The sequence below is a fragment of the Trachurus trachurus genome, assembly GCF_905171665.1.
Source record: "Trachurus trachurus genome assembly, chromosome: 2".
Classification (NCBI taxonomy): Eukaryota; Metazoa; Chordata; class Actinopteri; order Carangiformes; family Carangidae; genus Trachurus; species Trachurus trachurus.
In genome coordinates this window covers 3,486,935-3,505,532 of record NC_139914.1, presented here as the reverse complement: position 1 = coordinate 3,505,532, position 18,598 = coordinate 3,486,935, and the positions used below count along the sequence as shown (strand labels likewise).

Genomic DNA, 18,598 nt, shown 5'->3' with positions numbered 1-18,598 from the left:
ACGTCTGGCGCCTCGTAAACACGTCACCAACCCCCCTCTGCTGCTGCTGCTGTCGCGGCTTGATGACGCGTGTAGCCTTTAGCTTTCTCCCTCCCTTCCTTCCCCTCTCTCTATTGTTTGAGGTTTTTTAGCAAGTGGGGTTTGACAGACACCGCGTGCTCCGCCGGGGCTGCCCATGTTGTGGAATAACATCGATATAGGGTAAGTTTGGCGATAATCGATCATCTTTCTTTGATTTCTATCATGTTTTCGATGCTCACACCGCGAGGGATGCTCCCACTTTGGGCTCGTGACGGTCCTGTAGTACCACAGACAGGCAGCTGTCAACCTCACCTACAGCAAAACACGTCAAACATTAGCTTACACTCAGGTCTTCATCAATACTAATAATACTTATGATATTCAAAAGGATGTTATTGATGGAGAAATAGTCAATTTACCTATAGATCTATAGGATTAATCCCTCTTATTGGTAAATGATAGCTGGCCCTGCGAAAACATTGCTAGCGTTAGCTCACACGGGATATTTAAAAACATCGGTGATCCGTATCAGTATTACAGGGCTCCAGACTGCCCCTAAATGGGAGCATTTTGCCTATTAAAATAAAAAAAATTAAAATTAAAACTTTCATCTTCTTTGTCTTTGCCTTTTAAAAAAACAAAAACAAAACACTGGTGAAACGTGGAAGGGGCGAGTCACATCTGGTATCTGTCATTACAGGTGTGTGAGGATCATGAATGAAAAGAAAATGTAAATATTTGCTTTGTAAGTTGATTTTATGAGGTGTGTGCGCCCCTAAATGTTCTGTTTGTGGTCCTAAAATGTTTAAGTTAGGGGCCACTGTGTGTATTAAAAAAAAAGTTAGTCTGGAGCCCTGTATTTATATAGTAATAACCTATAAAACATATGATATCTGTCATCTGTGGAGAAATGAATATGAATCCTCCCAACATAGGGTCTTTAATTTTAATAATCTATGAAGAAGCATTGATTAATAGTAAAATCTCATACCGCACCAAGGTTGAAGATTATTTAATAAGTGTATATGTTATAATATTTATTTTTCATGAATTAAAGCTGCCAGTTTGATCAGATGTTGTTGTGGTGGTCGCATTTTTTTTTCTTCTTCTGGCAAGGCAACAAGGAATGTCTGCTGATTTTACAGTCAGAGGTTTCTGGTTATGCAGTCCAACCCTCTCAGGTCCAGTCAGTGTCACATGGCGCCTCGGGCCCCGTCCAGTTTGTTAGATCAACGCTGGGCCGAGGAGAGTGCAGATGCTGTGATGCAGCACAAATAAAAGTGAGGCAAATTAGAAAGGAGGACGAGCCAAGGAGAACATCTTCAGCAAGGTCAGGTTGGCCATTCAGGTGTGTACTATGGATGAACGACTTGTGGTCTTTGGCATTTCAGATAGTGACATTTCCACTGCTGCACGAGTTGTGGGTCACTCTGGATGGGAGCGCCGGCGGGATGCTGCGATTTAGACACGGACGGAGATGGAGTCTGTGAAAAGCTGATGTAAGCAGACAGTCCCTCTGGGACAGCTGGGACAGACCAGTGTTGTCTGTGCTGCTGCTGCTGCTGCTGCTGCTGCTGCTGCTGTCTGTGCTTCACAGAGTTGCATGCAGAGCCTCACTTGGCATCTTACATCACTTTATTGTGCAATAATCAAGTTTCAAGTTACAAATATCTGGACATTTGGTTGGATGACAAACTGTCTTTTAAAACTCATATTTCCGATCTTACCAAAAAACTTAAGGGAAAATTATCATTCTTATATCGTAATAGATCTTGTCTGTCAATGTCACTCCTCTCTTCGTTTTATTACTGGAGATGTGTTCCGAACCCATCACTGTGTTCTTTATAATAAGGTTGGATGGCCATCCTTAAGTGTAAGGAGGGAACAACATTGCATGGTTTTTATTTACAAAGCTTTACTTGAAATTTTACCTGTTTATCTTACCAGCTTAATCTCACTTAGAATTTGTAACTTGCACACTCGTTCACAGGACCAAATTCCCAGTATCAGGACAGAATTGGGGAAGACTGCCTTTCAGTTTTATGCCCCCTAAAAGTGGAATAACCTATAAAACTGTCTGAAACTGGATCATCTTATTTCCTTAGATAGTTTTAAAAACTGATTATCAAATGTTTTACAACCTGTATGTAATTGTGGATCATGACCTTGATGAATTTGTATATTGTATAATTGTGTTTCTGTAATCAGGGCGTCATTGAAAAAGAGAGCTCGCTCTCAATTGACCTTCCCTGAATAAATAAAGGAGAAATGAAAAAATCTCTCACCATAATTAAGTGTCAGTTTACTGTGGTCAGAATTTCCCCTTGATGCTCTGAACCACAGGAAATTGTGTGTGTCCATTAATGTTGGCCACAAACATCCTTTTAATAAAAAAAAACAACTTTATCTAAAACTAACTCAAATATGTGATTGTTTTTGTTTAATGAGGTTGGTAATGATGTCAGTGCGTAAAAACATAACAATTTCACGTATCATTTATTGTATCATAAACTAGAAGCCGTCTGGCTGTGACAGTGTTACTCATGAGATGAATCACATGTCACTCTGACAGGATTAGCTCCGGCATAAAGAAGAAGCGTCTGTACATCTGAAATACGTTGCTATGATAAAGACAAACAAAACGCATGCAGCATTTCTTTAAAATTAATGCATACAAACAATAGTTAGGAGTATGACTAATGTGATTCCTGTATCTTTCAACCGATGGGTCGGTACTGTGTGTCTGTCTGTCTGCTACTGTATGCCTCTAATAGTTGATAGTGCATTTAGGCTGTAGCATTGCGTGCATCACACTAATCCTCTTTATGGAGCAAACTGTTTCAGCTTCACCGTTATGTAAGCAGAGGCTGAGTGTTGCCCAAGGATTGTGTCTTTCCACAGGCATGCTCACTGATATACACACACACAGATGTGTAACTGTATGTGTGTGTGTGTGGATGCTTGCACAGCTAGAGGCCAAACACCAAGGTCATTGATGCAGATGGAGCTATGCATGACCCAGCACAGTACAGTCTTTTTGAAGCAGCCACACATTGTATTGTCCTATTTTTTTTTTTAAAAAGAAAGAAAGAAAAGCCGGTTTTGCAGCTTTTTTGTTTGTTGTTGAAATACAGTAGAACAATTAAGCAAACCTCAGTCCCTTTTTTTTTTAAAGAGCCACTCACTCCACCAATTTAACACACAAAGTTAAACTGGCGTGTCATGAGCAGTTTGTACGCAGCCTGTGAAAACAGCTGTGTAACGTCTTGTCGCGCTGGAAGGAGCTTAAAGTGGGTAAATAAATAACCTCAGTGATGTCACGGCGATTTCATGGGGGTTATCTCAGTCAGGCGTGGAGATGGATTTTGAACAGAGCCAGGAGGTGTAGTGCTCAAAAGATGTTGTTTTTGTATATGAGATAGGAAGAGGATCTGATGAAAGATGCTATCAAGTTGCATTGTGTTCAGGACTTTGGCTTTTGCCGGTTCAATTTGTCTAAGTGTCTCAGTAGTACTCTACCTTTAAGATAAACAATAGCAGCCATTCATTCATGTTTTTCATGTTTCCAGCAACAGTGGGTTTTCTGAACAGTTACAACCACTATGACATGTGACTCCACGAGTAACTAGAGAGAAAAAAAACCTCAGAGTTGCTGAACACTTGACAAAACATCTCGCCAACTGCGGTGCCATGATACAATACAGAGACCAGCACATGTTCACAGCTGTTCAGCGCTCATCTTCCCAGTGTCCTCTGCTGGGAATCCGTCCCTTTAAGACAACACATCCTGTCTCATTCCTCCAGGAAGTGGGAGGGCTCTCCAATCGCTCCTTGGCCCTCCCACCCTGTTAAAACAGTATGTGGCACACATACGATGGGAAATGAAAATGCATCTGTGTTACAGTCGAGCAGCTGGCTTTGCTTTTATGACTGTATTTCTCATGTGGATGCTCAATAAATGACCTCATGTTCCTCAAAAAGCCAAAGTCATGTCAAATTTTAGATGGGAAATCTGTTTTTGAGATTTCACAGTTTTCACACCAACACAGATTAGTGATTTCAGTGTCCAACAGCAAAACACAGAGGGAGGAATGGCGTTTTCATTTGCTGGGATTTGGAACTGGGAAATTAAAAGTGTCATCCACAGCTGAGTCAGATAAGCTCCACGGTTTTTGAAAGAATTAATCTTTGTCTTTGCCCAAATTGCTTCTCTGATACCTTTCACTTCCCCCCTCCTGTTACAGGTAAAGGTGTGTGCGGGCACCACCCGACCGTCGGCGCAGAAACAGGATGTGATGTCACAGCGAGCGCTGCTTCCATCTTTCTGTCCAGCTTTGAGTTTGTGAGTGGGGAGTTCCTCCCCGCTCCGAGGACAGGGACATGTTTGAAGTCAAACCCCGGGCGGTGGAGAAGAAGGAGTCCAGCACAGAGACAGGTAGGAACTGTAGGCTGCGTGTCATTTTAGTTCTGCAACAGAGTTGTTTTTGAGGCAAATGCAGAAACTGCTTGCTGAAAAACGGGAACGCGCATCAGCGGTTTTGCATGAATTTCCCTCTAAAACAACTCTGTCTGGTAATGTTCTGTTATTATCTCATAGCGTGGTGAATGTGCAGGTCACAACTTGTCCAGCAGAGCGTTGTGGAGTTGTTGGATTGTGTATTTGATGAGTTTGATGAGGGAAACCAAGAAATCCCATGAGCCTCCGTAGCGTAGCTCTGAGCAGCTCACGGCTCTGCTCCGCCGTTCTAAAAATAGCTTGCACCGACAATTAAAGCTAATAAACCTACTGTTATGACTATAGGGATTATGGCAATGGGCCAATTTGCCAAAATGTTGAACTATCCTTTTAATTAGATGCAAATAAGTAAAAAAAAACCCAAAAAAACAATATAATATTGGCGTTATAAATCATCCTGCTCTATAAATTGTCATCGACCTCTGCTGCCAATGTCACGCTGCCCTGAGCTACAGTCTGCTGTGTGTTTGGGCCTGATGCTATAGTTAGACCCATCTGTCCCAGTAAACCACATATCTGCTCAAGTGGAAGGACATTGGCTCGTACAGTGTCTGAGCCAAGAGAGCACACACACACACACACACACACACACACACACACACACACACACACACACACACACACACACACACACACACACACACACACACACACACACACACACACACACACACATACACACACTCTCATATTCAAATGCTTTAAGCTCGTGCTCGCTGTAAAAATACAGTCACTGCAACCTGATGCTCGTGCTCTAACCTGACTGTTGCTGTTTTGTTTGACAAAATAAAAGCACCTCATATCGTTCAGCTGGTTTATATTTATTTTATACGGTTTATATTCTGCAACCTGAACTGCAACACACTCTAAACACACACCCATCTGCTGGCAGCCAGTAGGAATTATGGGTAATGTAGGCACCACCTATGTAACACTGCATAAAATCTAAATTGGTGAGCTAACACGACAACTATCTGTATGTTAAAATTGATTTATTTCAAGTTACAGTCCCACAAATGTAATGACTTTGCTTTTCTCTGTTTGATATCTTTGTTTTTTATTATTATTATTATTATTAAAGGGACATATCATCATTTTAGGGGTTTATTCTGGACATTTTATAGTCAAAATGAATGTATTTTTTTAATCTACATGTTCCGTTTATGTGTCCTGTAATCTAACAGATGAGGGTCTGGGCAGCAGTGGGAGGCATCACGGCTCGGTGGGCTCGGGTTCGGCCGGCTCCGGCTCCGTGTACCTGTCGGACAGTCAGGACTGGGTGGTTTCCCCGAGCTGCTCTCCGGATGAAAGCTCCGGCCAGCACACCGCCATCTCCCCCATGCTGGCAGAGGAAACCTTCCGCTACATGAGTAAGTGTCTTAAGTTTATTCATATTTCTCTTTGTTGTCATTTGGGCTGAAAAGACACAGTTGTGTACGAGTTATTTTTATATAATAACCATAACGACCATATTATAATGTCCCTGTTTGCTTTCTTCTGATTGGTTTAGCCTGTGGCGACATCGCAGAGCAGATGGTGCGTTTGAGTGTCTGAGTGCATTAGACACGTGAGGGATTCATTTTATACAGCGCGCATCATCTTCAATTAAAATCACAGGGATTTACTGTGGATATTATCGGGCACAGAGGCTGTTATTGTGTTTATTTGTCTTTTCCTGTGTTTGCTAGACAGCTCTGACACTCTCTCTGTGTGTGTGTGTCTGTGTGTGACAGAGAGAGAGAGTGAGAGAGACAGTGAGCAAGAGGAATCCAGAGATCCAGCCAGAGTTAAGTGTAGCTGAGTTCAAAGCCAGGGCTCGAGTCACGGGACAGAGAATGATGAGGAGAGGAGGGGGGGAGGCAGAGTGGAGAGATAGACGGATAGAGGATGAAGACAGGACAGTAGAGAGAAGAGCGCAGAGCCATGCCGGTTTTAAACATCCATAATGAGGACCTTTACGATAACTTTGCTGTGGAAGGTGAGCGGAGGCGTCGGTGTTTGTTTGGTGTTTTGAGAGAGAGCGAGGGAAAACATGTGAGCCGGTGTGACAGCGGAGGCAGCTGCAGTCAACGTCTGCAAGGTCAGGCAGAACGTGACGGGGACAGAGGGCGGAGGGGAAAGTGAATGTATGTGTGTACAGTAAGTAAAAGCCTCGGGAGGACAGGAAGTGGGCAAGTCTGAATCAGTGCTTGTGTTTACATTCAAACAAGTTGTGGTATGCAGCGGGAGCAGCAGCGGTGACAGTTGGATTGACTTCCTGTTGTTGTTTTTTAGCACACATGCACAAACTAAAGCTGACCTGGTTTTATTCGCCAGATGAAAACACTCTGTCTGACATTATATTAACTAATCCTTTTGTTAATGTTTGACCCACATAACTGCTGCAAAGTTTGCACAGGAAGGAAGGAATACAGTCGGTGCAAAGTGGGACAATGAAATGTTCCTGCACAGACAAAGTTTTTGCTTATATTTCTTTGTATAAAGTGTAAGTGTGGCACGTGTGAGAGAAGGGCTACAGTGAGGGAGTCTGGGTTTCACGTTCCTCGCCGTTCCACTTCCCCGAGTGTAAAATCAACAGCGGCCTATTAATAGAGTTTGATGCACTTGCACAGACTTGCACAGGCTGATATGCGAATTTGCACCTCGTCACCCCTGCAACAAATGACATCTGCAGAAATGAGCTGCTTTGACATTTACACTAAGCTGACAATGTTTGAATATAATACATAATATCGGTGATACAAGCAACTCGGATTTCACATATCGAGTTTTTGTGTCATGTTGTGGAATCAGAGGAGGAAGCCGTCTCACGGATTTGACGCACATGCTATTTAAAGCACGGATATTACAGTCGCTTACCGATGCAGTTTAGTGCAAAATAAGAGTATTCGTTTTAAAATTTAATCATTTTTATTGTTAATTTTATAATTTAATAACCCAGATCTTGTCAGATGTTGTTTCTTATTGTTGTGCATCTAAGTTTTGATCATATATTTGCGTGTCCTGTGTCTCCGGCTGCGGGAGGAGATGAGCCGGTGTTCACATGTGGACAGATTTTAGAGGATCAATCTGTAATTGATTCTAATGCTATCTACCGGTAGGCTGGTAACCTCTAGATCTGACATCACGTGTGTGTGTGAGAGCGTGTGAGTTACAGAATAGCTGCTGAAGAGTTCAACTTACAAAGACATCAATACATTTGACAAAACTGAATTAATTATCTTGTCCTCAGCCGTGACCTTTGTCTCCTACTTCCACATGGAGTTGAGCAGAGCGTTTTGTAGACATTGAAATGACTATTTCTACCTTTAATAATTGATAATCCATATATTTTTGTGTGTTAGTAGTAATAATAATGACTTGTGACATCACATTATGCCTCTGAACTGATCAATAAATAATGGCAGCACCTACAGCTGGTGCAGCTGGTTTATGGTGCCAAAGGTCCAAGCAGCCATGAATCAAAAGCTGCACAGTGTTTGTTAACAAGTCACCCATTGACCATTGTACTTTGTGTGTCTATGTGTGTTTGTGTGTGTGTGTGGACTTGCCTTTTATGCGGTTTATTGTGGACAGAGTTCACACACTTTCTACTTTCACAATCAACTTTAGTCTATGATCATGTCTGTGCAGTGTGTGACTGCACTGCACTCGCTTTTTGGTTTGTTATTTTGAAAGAAGAATTTGGTAGAAAATGATGAACCCAGAGTACGGACATCATCATTTACACAACACTGAAGGTAACGGCATGTGTGTGTTTCTGTGTGTGAGCGCGTCATATGGTAACATGAGCGATTATGTGCATTGTGTGTGTGTGTGGCTGTACAGTATCTGTCTTCCTGTGTGTGTAACGGGAGACGGCTCTGTTGGGCAGAGGGTATTTTTAACTGCTGGTTGTTGGAGCAGACAGTGTGTGTGTGCGTGTGTGTGTGTGTGTGTGCGTGTGTGTGTGTGTGTGTGGCGTCCAGATCCAGAGGTCAGTGTGGGCCTCAGATTACTGGACAGCAGCTCTCATCCCGCTGAGCTGCTGCTTCACTTCAGGCTGCTCCTGACTGGACATTTTAATCCACACTGTTTTATTTACACTAAGTTTTACCAAACAGAGAAAGTGTTTGTTGCAGCCCTAATGTTCTTATATGTATAACTTTATTAAATAGACTTCACAATTTAAGTCAAAAAAGGACTTCTTTTAAATTCTTTTTCATTTTTCACCTCCCAGTTCCTTGTTAAAGTGTTGACGTCTGTCCTCCTTAGTCTCTAAAAAGTCAAACCCGACAGACGGTTCAGTGATTAGAGATGCCACTTTTCTTTAAACAGGTGGAAGTGGGAGCAGTGCAGCGCCGGTGACACTCACTCAGGTGCTAAAATCAAAACCAAGCTCGTGGATGTGTAGATCCTCTGACTCCACAAACTAATGTTTCTACAGGAAATGAAGTTGATGTATTGAAGCTTCAGCTTTCATTCTCTGCTCTATACTGTCTTACAGTACATCGGTTTGTCTTTCTTTCTTTCTTTCTTTCTTTCTTTCTTTCTTTCTTTCTTTCTTTCTTTCTTTCTTTCTTCAAAAAAAGCTGTTTACTTCTCATTTCACCTGTTTGAACTTCTTCCCTCCTCTTTTCTCTCTCCTCTATCCCTCACTAGCATATCTTGCTTTGGAGCCCTCCTCTTATTCCCACCCCGGCTCTCAGAGCCTCTCCAAAGGTATCTCTCCCTCTCTCTCTCTTTCTTTCTCCCTCTCTCTGCCTGTTCTGCTCTGCAACTGCCTCATTTAGCTCCAGAGTGAGAGAGGGGCTCTGGTCCACAGACCTGGAGCCCCTCTCTGCTTGTTGATGTTCCTGCATGTAGACAGCAGCAGCAGACGAGAGACTTGTGTAGTGTAGATCTGCAGTCTGCCACTGTAGGCCGCTTGTTGTAGTGCTATCTAGTGTATGTGTGTGTGTGTGTGTGGTGTGTTTTTATGTGTGTGTAGGGCTAATTACTGTCAGACCACTAGCAACGACATCGCCATATTGTGTGTTTCAGTAATTCACTTCTACACAAACCGTGATGCTGGCATGACATAGATGTGTGTCCGTTAGTTGGGGTGATACAGTATGATGGTGGTTTTTGTGTGCAGTTCCCTGACCGCACAATTTGCATGCACATGCCGCCGTGTGCTTGCTAGATTGCATGTGTGTATGTGTGTGTGTGTGTGTCCTTGTGTGTGTGTCCTATAAGTAATGTTTATATTCTGACCAGTCCTCAGTGCCGATCGTGTGGAGCAGATGACCAAGACCTACAATGACATTGAAGTGGTCACACACCTTTTGGCTGAGGTGGGTGTTTCCTTACTGTACATCTGACAGTTTTTTTGTTGTTTTTTTAATGAGGTTGCATCTGATTGGTTGATATTGACCCCCCCTGGGTGTCCTGTGTTCTTATTGGACAGCGGGACAGGGACTTGGAGTTGGCAGCTCGGATTGGTCAGTCACTCCTGCAGAGAAACCACCTGCTGCAGGAACGCAATGATGCCGTCGAGGAGCAACTAGCACAGGCCCTGGACCAGGTAGCTTCACCTTTTAAACTTTAAAGGGATAGTTCAACATTTTGGCAAATTGGCCCATAATCCCTATAGTTTTAGGAGTAGGTTTGTTACCTTTATTTGTCGGTGCAAGCTGTTTTTAGAACGGCGGAGCAGAGCCGTGAGCTGCTCAGAGCTACGCTACGGAGGCTCATGGGATTTCTTGGTTTCCCTCATCAAACTCATCAAATACACAATCCAACAACTCCACAACGCTCTGGTGGACAAGTTGTGACCTGCACATTCACCACGCTATGAGATAATAACACAACGTTACCAGACAGAGTTGTTTTAGAGGCAAATTCAGAGTCTGCTTGATGAAAAACTGTCCCTGAAGGCAACGCGCATCAGCGGTTTTGTATGAATTTACCTCTAAAACAACTCTGCTCCTCCCAAACCAGGTCCATCAGCTGCAGCATGAACTCACCAAGAAGGACGAGCTGCTGCGGATGGTGGCCATCGCGTCGGAGGAGAGCGAGACCGACTCCAGCATCTCCACCCCGCAGCAGCAGCCTCAGCCGCTGGGGGGAACCGCCACCGCCGCCGCCGCGCTCAGCCAGCTGGAGTCTCTGCAGAACAAGCTGCAGGACCTGGAGGAGGAGAACCTGTCGCTGAGGTCCGAGGTACGAGGCGTGACAGAAAGAGAAAAGGGGAAGCGTTAGAATATAAACCACACATTTGAGAAGTCAGTGTCATCACTGCTACAAATTCAATGCATTGTAAGAGGAAGTGGATAGATGTATCCTTCTAATTAGTGTTTTTATGCAAATGTAAAATTTTACTGCCTTAGTTCTGACCTTTGAATCGTCCGAGGTTTGTTAACTGACTGGTTTTCTGTAACATCTCTGTGACTGCAGGCGGGTCAGCTGAAGAGAGACACCATCACCTATGAGGAGAAAGAGCAGCAGCTCGTGAGCGACTGTGTCAAGGAGCTGCGTGAGTGAAATAAAGACACAAAAGACACATTCTCGAGTGTGAAATGGCTGTTTTTAGACTTACATTGTGTGTGTGTGTGTGTGTGTGTGTGTGTCTGCTCGTTCCCAGGTGAGTCCAACAGCCAGATGGTGTCTCTGACAGATGATCTGTCCAAGAAGAACGAGGAGCTGCTCAGACACCAGGAGGAAATCGCCCAGCTGCTCTCCCAGATAGTGGAGCTGCAACACAGAGTGAAGGAGGTGAGAGAGGAAACACTGGTCCAGATAACACCGTGTGGCCTGTAAATCAGGATTTAAATCAGTGTCATAGTTGGTAAATTGCCTTAATCTCCTCCCTTCAGTAGTTTCTCTTCGGTTAAAAACAGTTTTTTAGAGAATAAAAACTTGACTGCAGAGAGCTGAGGCGAAATGACTGAATGCAAATAATTTAAATTGATATAAAGAAATACAACTGATTTACACAGTTTTTTTTTTTTTACTTTTACTTGTTTGAGATGTTTAAATGCCTGTGTTGTCTGTGTAGCTGGCTCTGGAGAAAGAGGAGCTGAGGATCCATCTGCAGGCCTCCAAAGATGCTCAGAGGCAGCTCACAGCAGAGGTACAGTCTCAATCAATCATAAATAACCAAGAAATATTATTTAATAAATGAATAAGTAATTCATTTAATTTCTGATGATTGATAAGCAGTTGTTCCAGTTTGTAATTATGTTAATTTAGTCAAATCCATTACCAGCTTTAGCAATTACATTGACCTGACAAATTAATTTGTGTGAACTTTCCTTTGCTGAATTAATTGCTGCATAAAAGACCAAATTCAATTGAATAACCACTACATCTGTGTGTGTGTGTGTGTGTGTGTGTTTGTCCCAGCTGAACGAGTTGGCAGAGAGGAACATCGAGTGTGTGGAGATGCTCCATGAGTCTCAGGAGGAGATCAAGGAGCTCCGTAATAAAAACACTCCCTCTGCCGGGATGAGACGGCACCTCTCCTACGGCCTCTACCCCATGGTGAGAGAAACACATATACGGGGGATACGGATGATGAGCTGAAGTGTCGCCATCAAAGAAAACGTGTTGGTTTACGAGAAGAGATGGATGAGTTGACGAGCTGTGTGTCTTCCTTCCTGTGTGTTTGTGCAGGACTCCCTGGCAGCGGAGATCGAGGGCACCATGAGGAGAGAGCTGAGTGTGGAGGAGGAGACTGCCTTTCAGGACCAAAGGTGAGAAACTATAATCAAGCTCCTGGACAGTTTTTCTTTCAATAACCTCTGGTGTAGTGGCCGACGGTCTTTTGATAAGTTGTGGAACGTCTTCACCCTGCAGAATATCCCAGAAGCGAGTTTTCCAAACAGTCCGCTCCGTCAACGCCTCGACATCACGGCCGGCTTCAGCTACGCCTCCGATCCCCGGCTCGGGACAGAGCTCTCTAGTGATGACGGCACAGCCCTTCCAGTCTCATGGGTAACGTCACAAACTATATCAGCTTCCTGTCCTGTTTTGCATTTCATCAGGGTTCCCACTCTTTTCTTGAAATCATTTTCCAGGACTTTTCCGGGACATTTTCAGCTGCTACAGTCTGACAGACATGTTATTAGGCCATACACGACGTCGCCCCATCCCATTCATGCTTTGGAGAGAAGTTGTAGTACTTTATTTTGTACATTCAACCAGTTTGTTTCTATATTTATTCTTTTCTTTCACCCCAAGAAATTTGATTTAAAGATGTGCAGTCTGTGGTTGCAACTTATCAATGAAATAATATCTTACGTGCTTAGAAATTAAGACAAATTTATCATAGAACAACGCAAAAACATGTTGTTTTTGTTTTTAAACTGCACCTAAAACAGCTCTCTTTTCTCGCTGGGTGCATCTTTGGAAAAGAAATCCTTAGTGGGGTCTGAAAAAGTCAAATAGAGCTCTGGTAGCTGACAACTCAAGCTTTTCCAGGACATTTTACCCTTTTTCTCAATTCCCATGTGTTTTCCATGACTGGATACAGTAATTGGTCAACCATTCACAAACGAGTGTGTGTCTGTGCAGGGAGGAGGTGCGAATGGGCCAGCCGGGCTGTCCGGGCGGAAACGACCTCACCAGAGCCCTCCACCGCCTGTCGCTGCGACGGCAGAACTTCCTGTCGGAGCGACAGTTCTTCCAGGCGGAGCGCGAGAAGAAGCTGCATGCGGAGGACGGAGGAGAGGCCAGCGGCTGCAGCTCTCCGATGGGCAGCGTGCTCTCCTCCTACTCCAACCTGTCGGAGCTCTCCTTCAGCTCCACCGTTTTTAAGACCTTCCTGCCTGAGAAGCTGCAGATCGTCAAACCCATGGAAGGTAACGCGACATCCCGCAAACTCAGACTTAAACTCACCTGATCTAACCTCCCACAGCCCTCCCCTCTTCCACACTCCTTCCACTCCTTACTCACAACAATTTGCTATTGTTATTTTTGTTACTGGTGTGCTGCATATGTGGAATTTTGTTATTTTTGTTCTCATGGCTATTATCATAGGTGTCACCTCCATAACTATTATTATTATTATCATCATTATTATCGCATCATTGTCACTCGTACCATATCAAATACCAGATTATAGGCCCACACACACACACACACACACCCCCACCCCCCCCTTTTTTTATTTTTATTTTATTTTATTTATTTACATAGGCAATTTTTTCCCCCCTCTCTCTCTCTTTCTCTTCCCTTTCTTTTTTGCTTGTTTAGTTTGTCTTTTTTGCCCTGTTCCTGTGTTACTTTGTTGTTGTCATTTGTCTGTTGGTTATTTTGTCCAATTATGGTGTCACTTGTCTTGTTTTGTTTTACTTCACAATAAAAAAAAGGAAGGTAACGTTTACGAAACAAAAAAACTAATCCAACGTTGTGTCTCCAGGCTCTCTGACGCTCCACCACTGGCAGCAGCTGGCCCAACCGCACCTGGCCACCATCCTGGACCCGCACCCGGGGGTGGTGACGAAGGGTTTCCGCCCGCTGGCTCAGGACGACGTCTACCACCTCTCGGACATGGAGGAGGACGAGGAAGACGAAGAGCTGAGAGGAAAAGGGGGGCGTGGCGTCCTGGAGAAGGGGGCAGCAGAGCGAGGGAAGGAGGACGAGGAGGAGGAGGAGGAGGAAGGCGGGATCACCTTTAAGGTGCGCTACACGTCGACGCCGGAGGAGAGGAAGGAGAGGAAGCAGCAGTTGGTGTCGGTGTGTTTCCCCGCCCCGCCCGGCTCCCCCAACGTGCCGACGGCGTCCTCCTCCCTCAGATCGGACCCCTGTCTGACTCCCAGACCTCGTCCGGTCACTGAGACGTCCAGCCTGTCTCCTCAGACCGCAACACGAGCCCCGACAGCGCCGGTCCAACCACAGACCCAAATCTGCACCTCAGCATCAGCATCAACAACAACGACAACAACAATGACAACAACAACGACATCTTCCTCTGGTAAATCATCACTATCTACTACTACTCATCTATCTATCCTATCAATTAACAGCAAAAAGCCCCAAAAATATACTTTAAATTATAAATTATAACGCAGTTTAATAAAACTCACAGTGATTTGATTTGTGTTCGTGTGTTCAGTCCAAAATCCAGGGAAGTGTCAAAGCTCCACCTTCTCCACCTACACCTTCACCACCTGCCGCATCCTGCACCCCAGTGATGTCACACAGGTCACAGCGAGGTGAGCCGAGCCGCCTGTAAAGCATTGTGTCAGAAAACAAAATAAAGTTAGTTAGCAGCAGGTGGAAATTTTTTGTCACCTTTTTTATGAATGCTGTTATGTTCATTTGTTTTGGGCAGAAATTTGACATTTCTTTGAAACTATAACTGGTGTAAAGCTTAAACTTAAAATAAAAAAAATATAATTCTCCAATATGATGAGAAAAGCTTTAAGGGCATTTTATATGGAAAATACTACGTTCACAAATGTAATGGTCCTGAAAAAAAACAAGGATTCAGGAATTCAAAATAGAAATCTGCCACTATAAAAACCTTAAAAAGAAGAAAGGACTCGCCACACTGACGAAGAGCGCACTGCTCGAAACGTTGTCCCTTTTATGTAGTCCTCCAATACATTTTTGTATACTTTGGAGCTTCTACGGTGTGGCGAGTCTTTTCTTCTTTTTGATGTTCACCTCCCTGGACTCAGCACCTGGTTGCACCTCTGGATGTGCGTGAGCCTTTTTTGTTTACTATAAAAACCTTAGACATCTATAAAGCATTAAAAAAAATCTGAATGATTATTATTATGATTATTTGAAATGATAACCCCCCTTTTTCTTCCTTTTCATTTCAATTGTGTAAATAGATGGACTATTATGTATATCATTTGTTTGATTTGTTGGTTTTTGATTGTGTTTTCTTCTCTCTCTGTTGTGTCTGTGTCTGTGTTTTCCAGCTCTCAGTCCTCTCTCATGGCCAACACCCCCAGCTCCATGAGGACGGGGCCCAGCACCCCCGTGACCCCCTGCAGACTCAGCCTGGGCGACTCCTTCCCCCCCCGCCGCCCCCCCGCTCCCCCCGTCTGCAGCCTGGCCAAGCTGGTGCTGGAGAGAGGCATCTCGGCGCAAGTATCCACCGACACTCCGCCCTCGTCCCCGGCCCAGCCGCGCAGAAAGCCCCTCTTCCGTTTCCTCCCTCAGACGCCGCCCAACTCCCCCACCCACTCGCCCTGCCCCTCCCCCGTGCCCGCGGCGGAGTCTCGCCAGCAGCACCCGGCGGACAACTTCCTCGCCTCGCGGCCGGCGGAGCTTTTCCTCCAGGACGTTTACGGCTTGAATCTGGGCCGCGCCCCGCACCCTGACCTGCCGAGCACCTCCCAGGAAACCCCGGGCCGGACCACCAGGCTCGACCCGGTCCACGTCGGGCTGGTGGAGCGGCTGCGGCGGCTGGGATTCACCAAGGTGCTGCACCACGGCTCCGAGTCTGAGGCTTCGGCGCCCAGAAAGGATTCCTCCACTTTTGTTTCCGCGGGCGGAGGGAGCTTATTGGACGGGCTGAGGCGCAACCAGAGCCTCCCGGCCATGATCGGCGCCCGAGCGGGAGCGGGGAAGCCGGTCGGTCACCCCGCGCCTCCTCTGCATCCCACCTCCCTCGCCCTCCCCCCGCCTCCGTGGGGAAACCCTAGAGAGCAGCGCCGGCATCTCGCCTCCTTCTCCCATGTCCCGTCATCAAGCTCAAGCTCAAGCTCAGCCAAACACTGAAGAGAGGGACGGACTGCTCCTTTACAACTCCATCCCCCTCCTCCTTCCTCTCATCTCTCCTCCTTTCTGCCTTCTGGAGAGAGACGAGTCAGGGCATCGATTTGGCGAAACAATCCCTCCTTTGTACGACTTCATTTTAAAGCACAATTTAACTTTACTGACTGTTTTTAGCGATACCGCAGTGTCTATGTGTGTAGATGTTTGCCATGATGCTAGTTGTTACGGCCTTAGCTCGCCTCTGAACAGGTTATTCAGCTCCGTACCTTTTCAGTCGTAGTGTAAGAATTAGGTTCTGTAGTTTTTCCTTTTTTTTTTTTTTTAAGGCTCTGGGATGTTCAGGCGCAGGTAGCAGAGAGAGAAGGAACGTGTAAGTGATTGATGGTTTGTGGAAGTCGATTAAGAAAAGAACGTGAGTTAAGGCACAGTAAAGCCATAAAAAGTATAAATTCAAGAAGGGAAAGTAAGTCTAAGGTGAAAGAAGAAAGATGGACTGAACATCAAGAGTTTTTTTTTATCTATTCCAAGGGCTTGTTCTGTAGTGAGCTGGAAAAGCTTTAGTATGTAGTAAAACAGCATCATGGTGGCCGACCACATGATACCCATTACACGGTGACTGGTTTAAGAGCATCCGTCTGGGCACATTGAAATCTTTACAGTCACCATAGAAGGGATTCATTCAGTTTGCTTTTATTACTTGACAACTGGACGACTTAAGTGCTCGCTGGCCGAACAGCGTACTGCCAGCCCCCTGACACGCCAGTATTAATTCATATTATGATATCTTTTATTATAAGAGACCATTGTTGCACAGATGTCTGGTGACAGTCCGTCCACGTTTCCCTTCCCATCCCCATTTTTTTCCCTGCCTCCTGCAAACGTCTGCATGCATGACACATCTGAAGCGACCATGCCTACAGGTTCCCAGCATGCACCCTGTCGACAGACGGGTGGGGCCCAGGCTGAAGGCGAGGTCAGAACCAAATCAAGACACCAGGCAAATAGAAAGAGAGAGAAAAACATAGGAATAAGATCTACCTTCTTCTTCAGGTCCTTGTGTTGTGTGTTTTTAATATGACGAGGCCTTATGTGGGAGCCAGCACTGTTATGATTTGTGTTCCTGTTAAGCCATGTTTGTATATATGAGTTGCACTCCGTGGGGTTTTGGAGGATTTTTGAGGTTTTTGAGTTCATTTTAGGACCACTACTACTTGGTTGGAAACATTTCACCGCGGCGCTGGGCTTTAAAATAAGAAACTTTTCATCCTTCGTGTTTATCTCAGGCCTGTGGGATGTTCAGGTTCAGTCTTTTCAGATGGAAAAAAAACCACTGACATCATTTTAATTATATATATCGCACACTGGTTTATTATGAGTGGTTGTTTTCTGTTTAAAATGGACCTTGGGGGTTTATCTCGAGGATGTATATGGTTCACACTTTAGCCAGCAACTAGGATTGTTATCATATTTATTCAATATACTACTTTAACACCACATTATCTCATGCTTAGAGCTTTGTGCTTGACCCCTGTGACCCTTCATCAGTCCAACCAGACTCCCGCACTCAGTTACTGCACTTTTACTTTTAATTAACCTTTGTTTTACACTCACTATTTGAAGTATTTAGATTCTAACATGAAGATTTAGCATAGTGGGTGCCTGTTTTTTATCATGTCAGCTAACAATTTGTCATAAGATTTTAATATATGTAGCATTTTTGTCTTTTTTTTTTTTTTTGCTTTTCATATGTAGAGGCCCACAGAAGGGAATCCAACTCAAGCCAAATGTTATTTTTATTTCTGAAGAAATGGACGACTCTGGCTTGCACATGTGTATATGAGACGCATTTTGTCCTAACTCGCTGTAACATATTTAACAATGCAAGAAGAGCTTCAGTTTAATGTTTTCTATGTTTGTACAATGGGGGGAGAGAGAAGGCACATTCAGACTGTTCATATCGATCGGTTATTTGTAGTCATATCCTACTTCCAGTAAAGCAGGAGGTTCAGGTTTGTGTCGTTCTTTGGTTAAAATATAAACTGGCTTGTTCATATCTCTCCTATAAGATCATGATCCTCTGTAAACTATGGGTATTATACAGTTGTCTCTTTTTTTTAAATAAACAATGGGGAAAAAAAAAAGCTTCTGACTCATGTGCAGTTTTTATCCTTTTTTCAGTAGACATGTAACACTACGCAGCCATCAAGTTACTTACACACAGCAGGGGAGAAAAGCCTGGTCCCAGTTGAGCTGAAGTTCGTGAGCAGCTGGTCGTGTCCTCCATCGTGGTAAACCCGGGTCGGTATCTGCTCCATGGTCACACTGCAACAAGACTTGGACCTGGACCATGAGGTAATGTCTCTA

At 44.5% G+C, this 18,598-nt stretch overlaps 1 protein-coding gene across 4 annotated transcripts; it reads left to right on the top strand.

Annotated features, from left to right (window-relative positions):
- Window positions 1-45: 45 nt before the first annotated feature.
- trak2 (trafficking protein, kinesin binding 2) lies at window positions 46-18,361 on the top strand. Of its 4 annotated transcripts, none has more exons than XM_083990166.1 (16): window positions 46-201; window positions 4,266-4,456; window positions 5,722-5,907; window positions 9,776-9,852; window positions 9,966-10,082; window positions 10,499-10,720; window positions 10,955-11,033; window positions 11,142-11,272; window positions 11,556-11,630; window positions 11,903-12,040; window positions 12,173-12,252; window positions 12,356-12,493; window positions 13,073-13,359; window positions 13,920-14,474; window positions 14,616-14,715; window positions 15,433-18,361. In XM_083990166.1, the coding sequence occupies exons 2-16, from the start codon at window positions 4,402-4,404 to the stop codon at window positions 16,235-16,237; spliced, it is 3,045 nt and encodes a 1,014-aa protein (XP_083846292.1). In that variant the 5' UTR covers window positions 46-201; window positions 4,266-4,401; the 3' UTR covers window positions 16,238-18,361. The 4 variants fall into 4 exon arrangements, with proteins under 4 accessions (XP_083846292.1, XP_083846291.1, XP_083846293.1 ...); XM_083990165.1 differs by having other exon boundaries at window positions 12,332-12,493; XM_083990167.1 differs by lacking the exons at window positions 46-201; window positions 4,266-4,456; window positions 5,722-5,907 and adding an exon at window positions 6,295-6,515 and having other exon boundaries at window positions 12,332-12,493.
- Window positions 18,362-18,598: the final 237 nt, after the last annotated feature.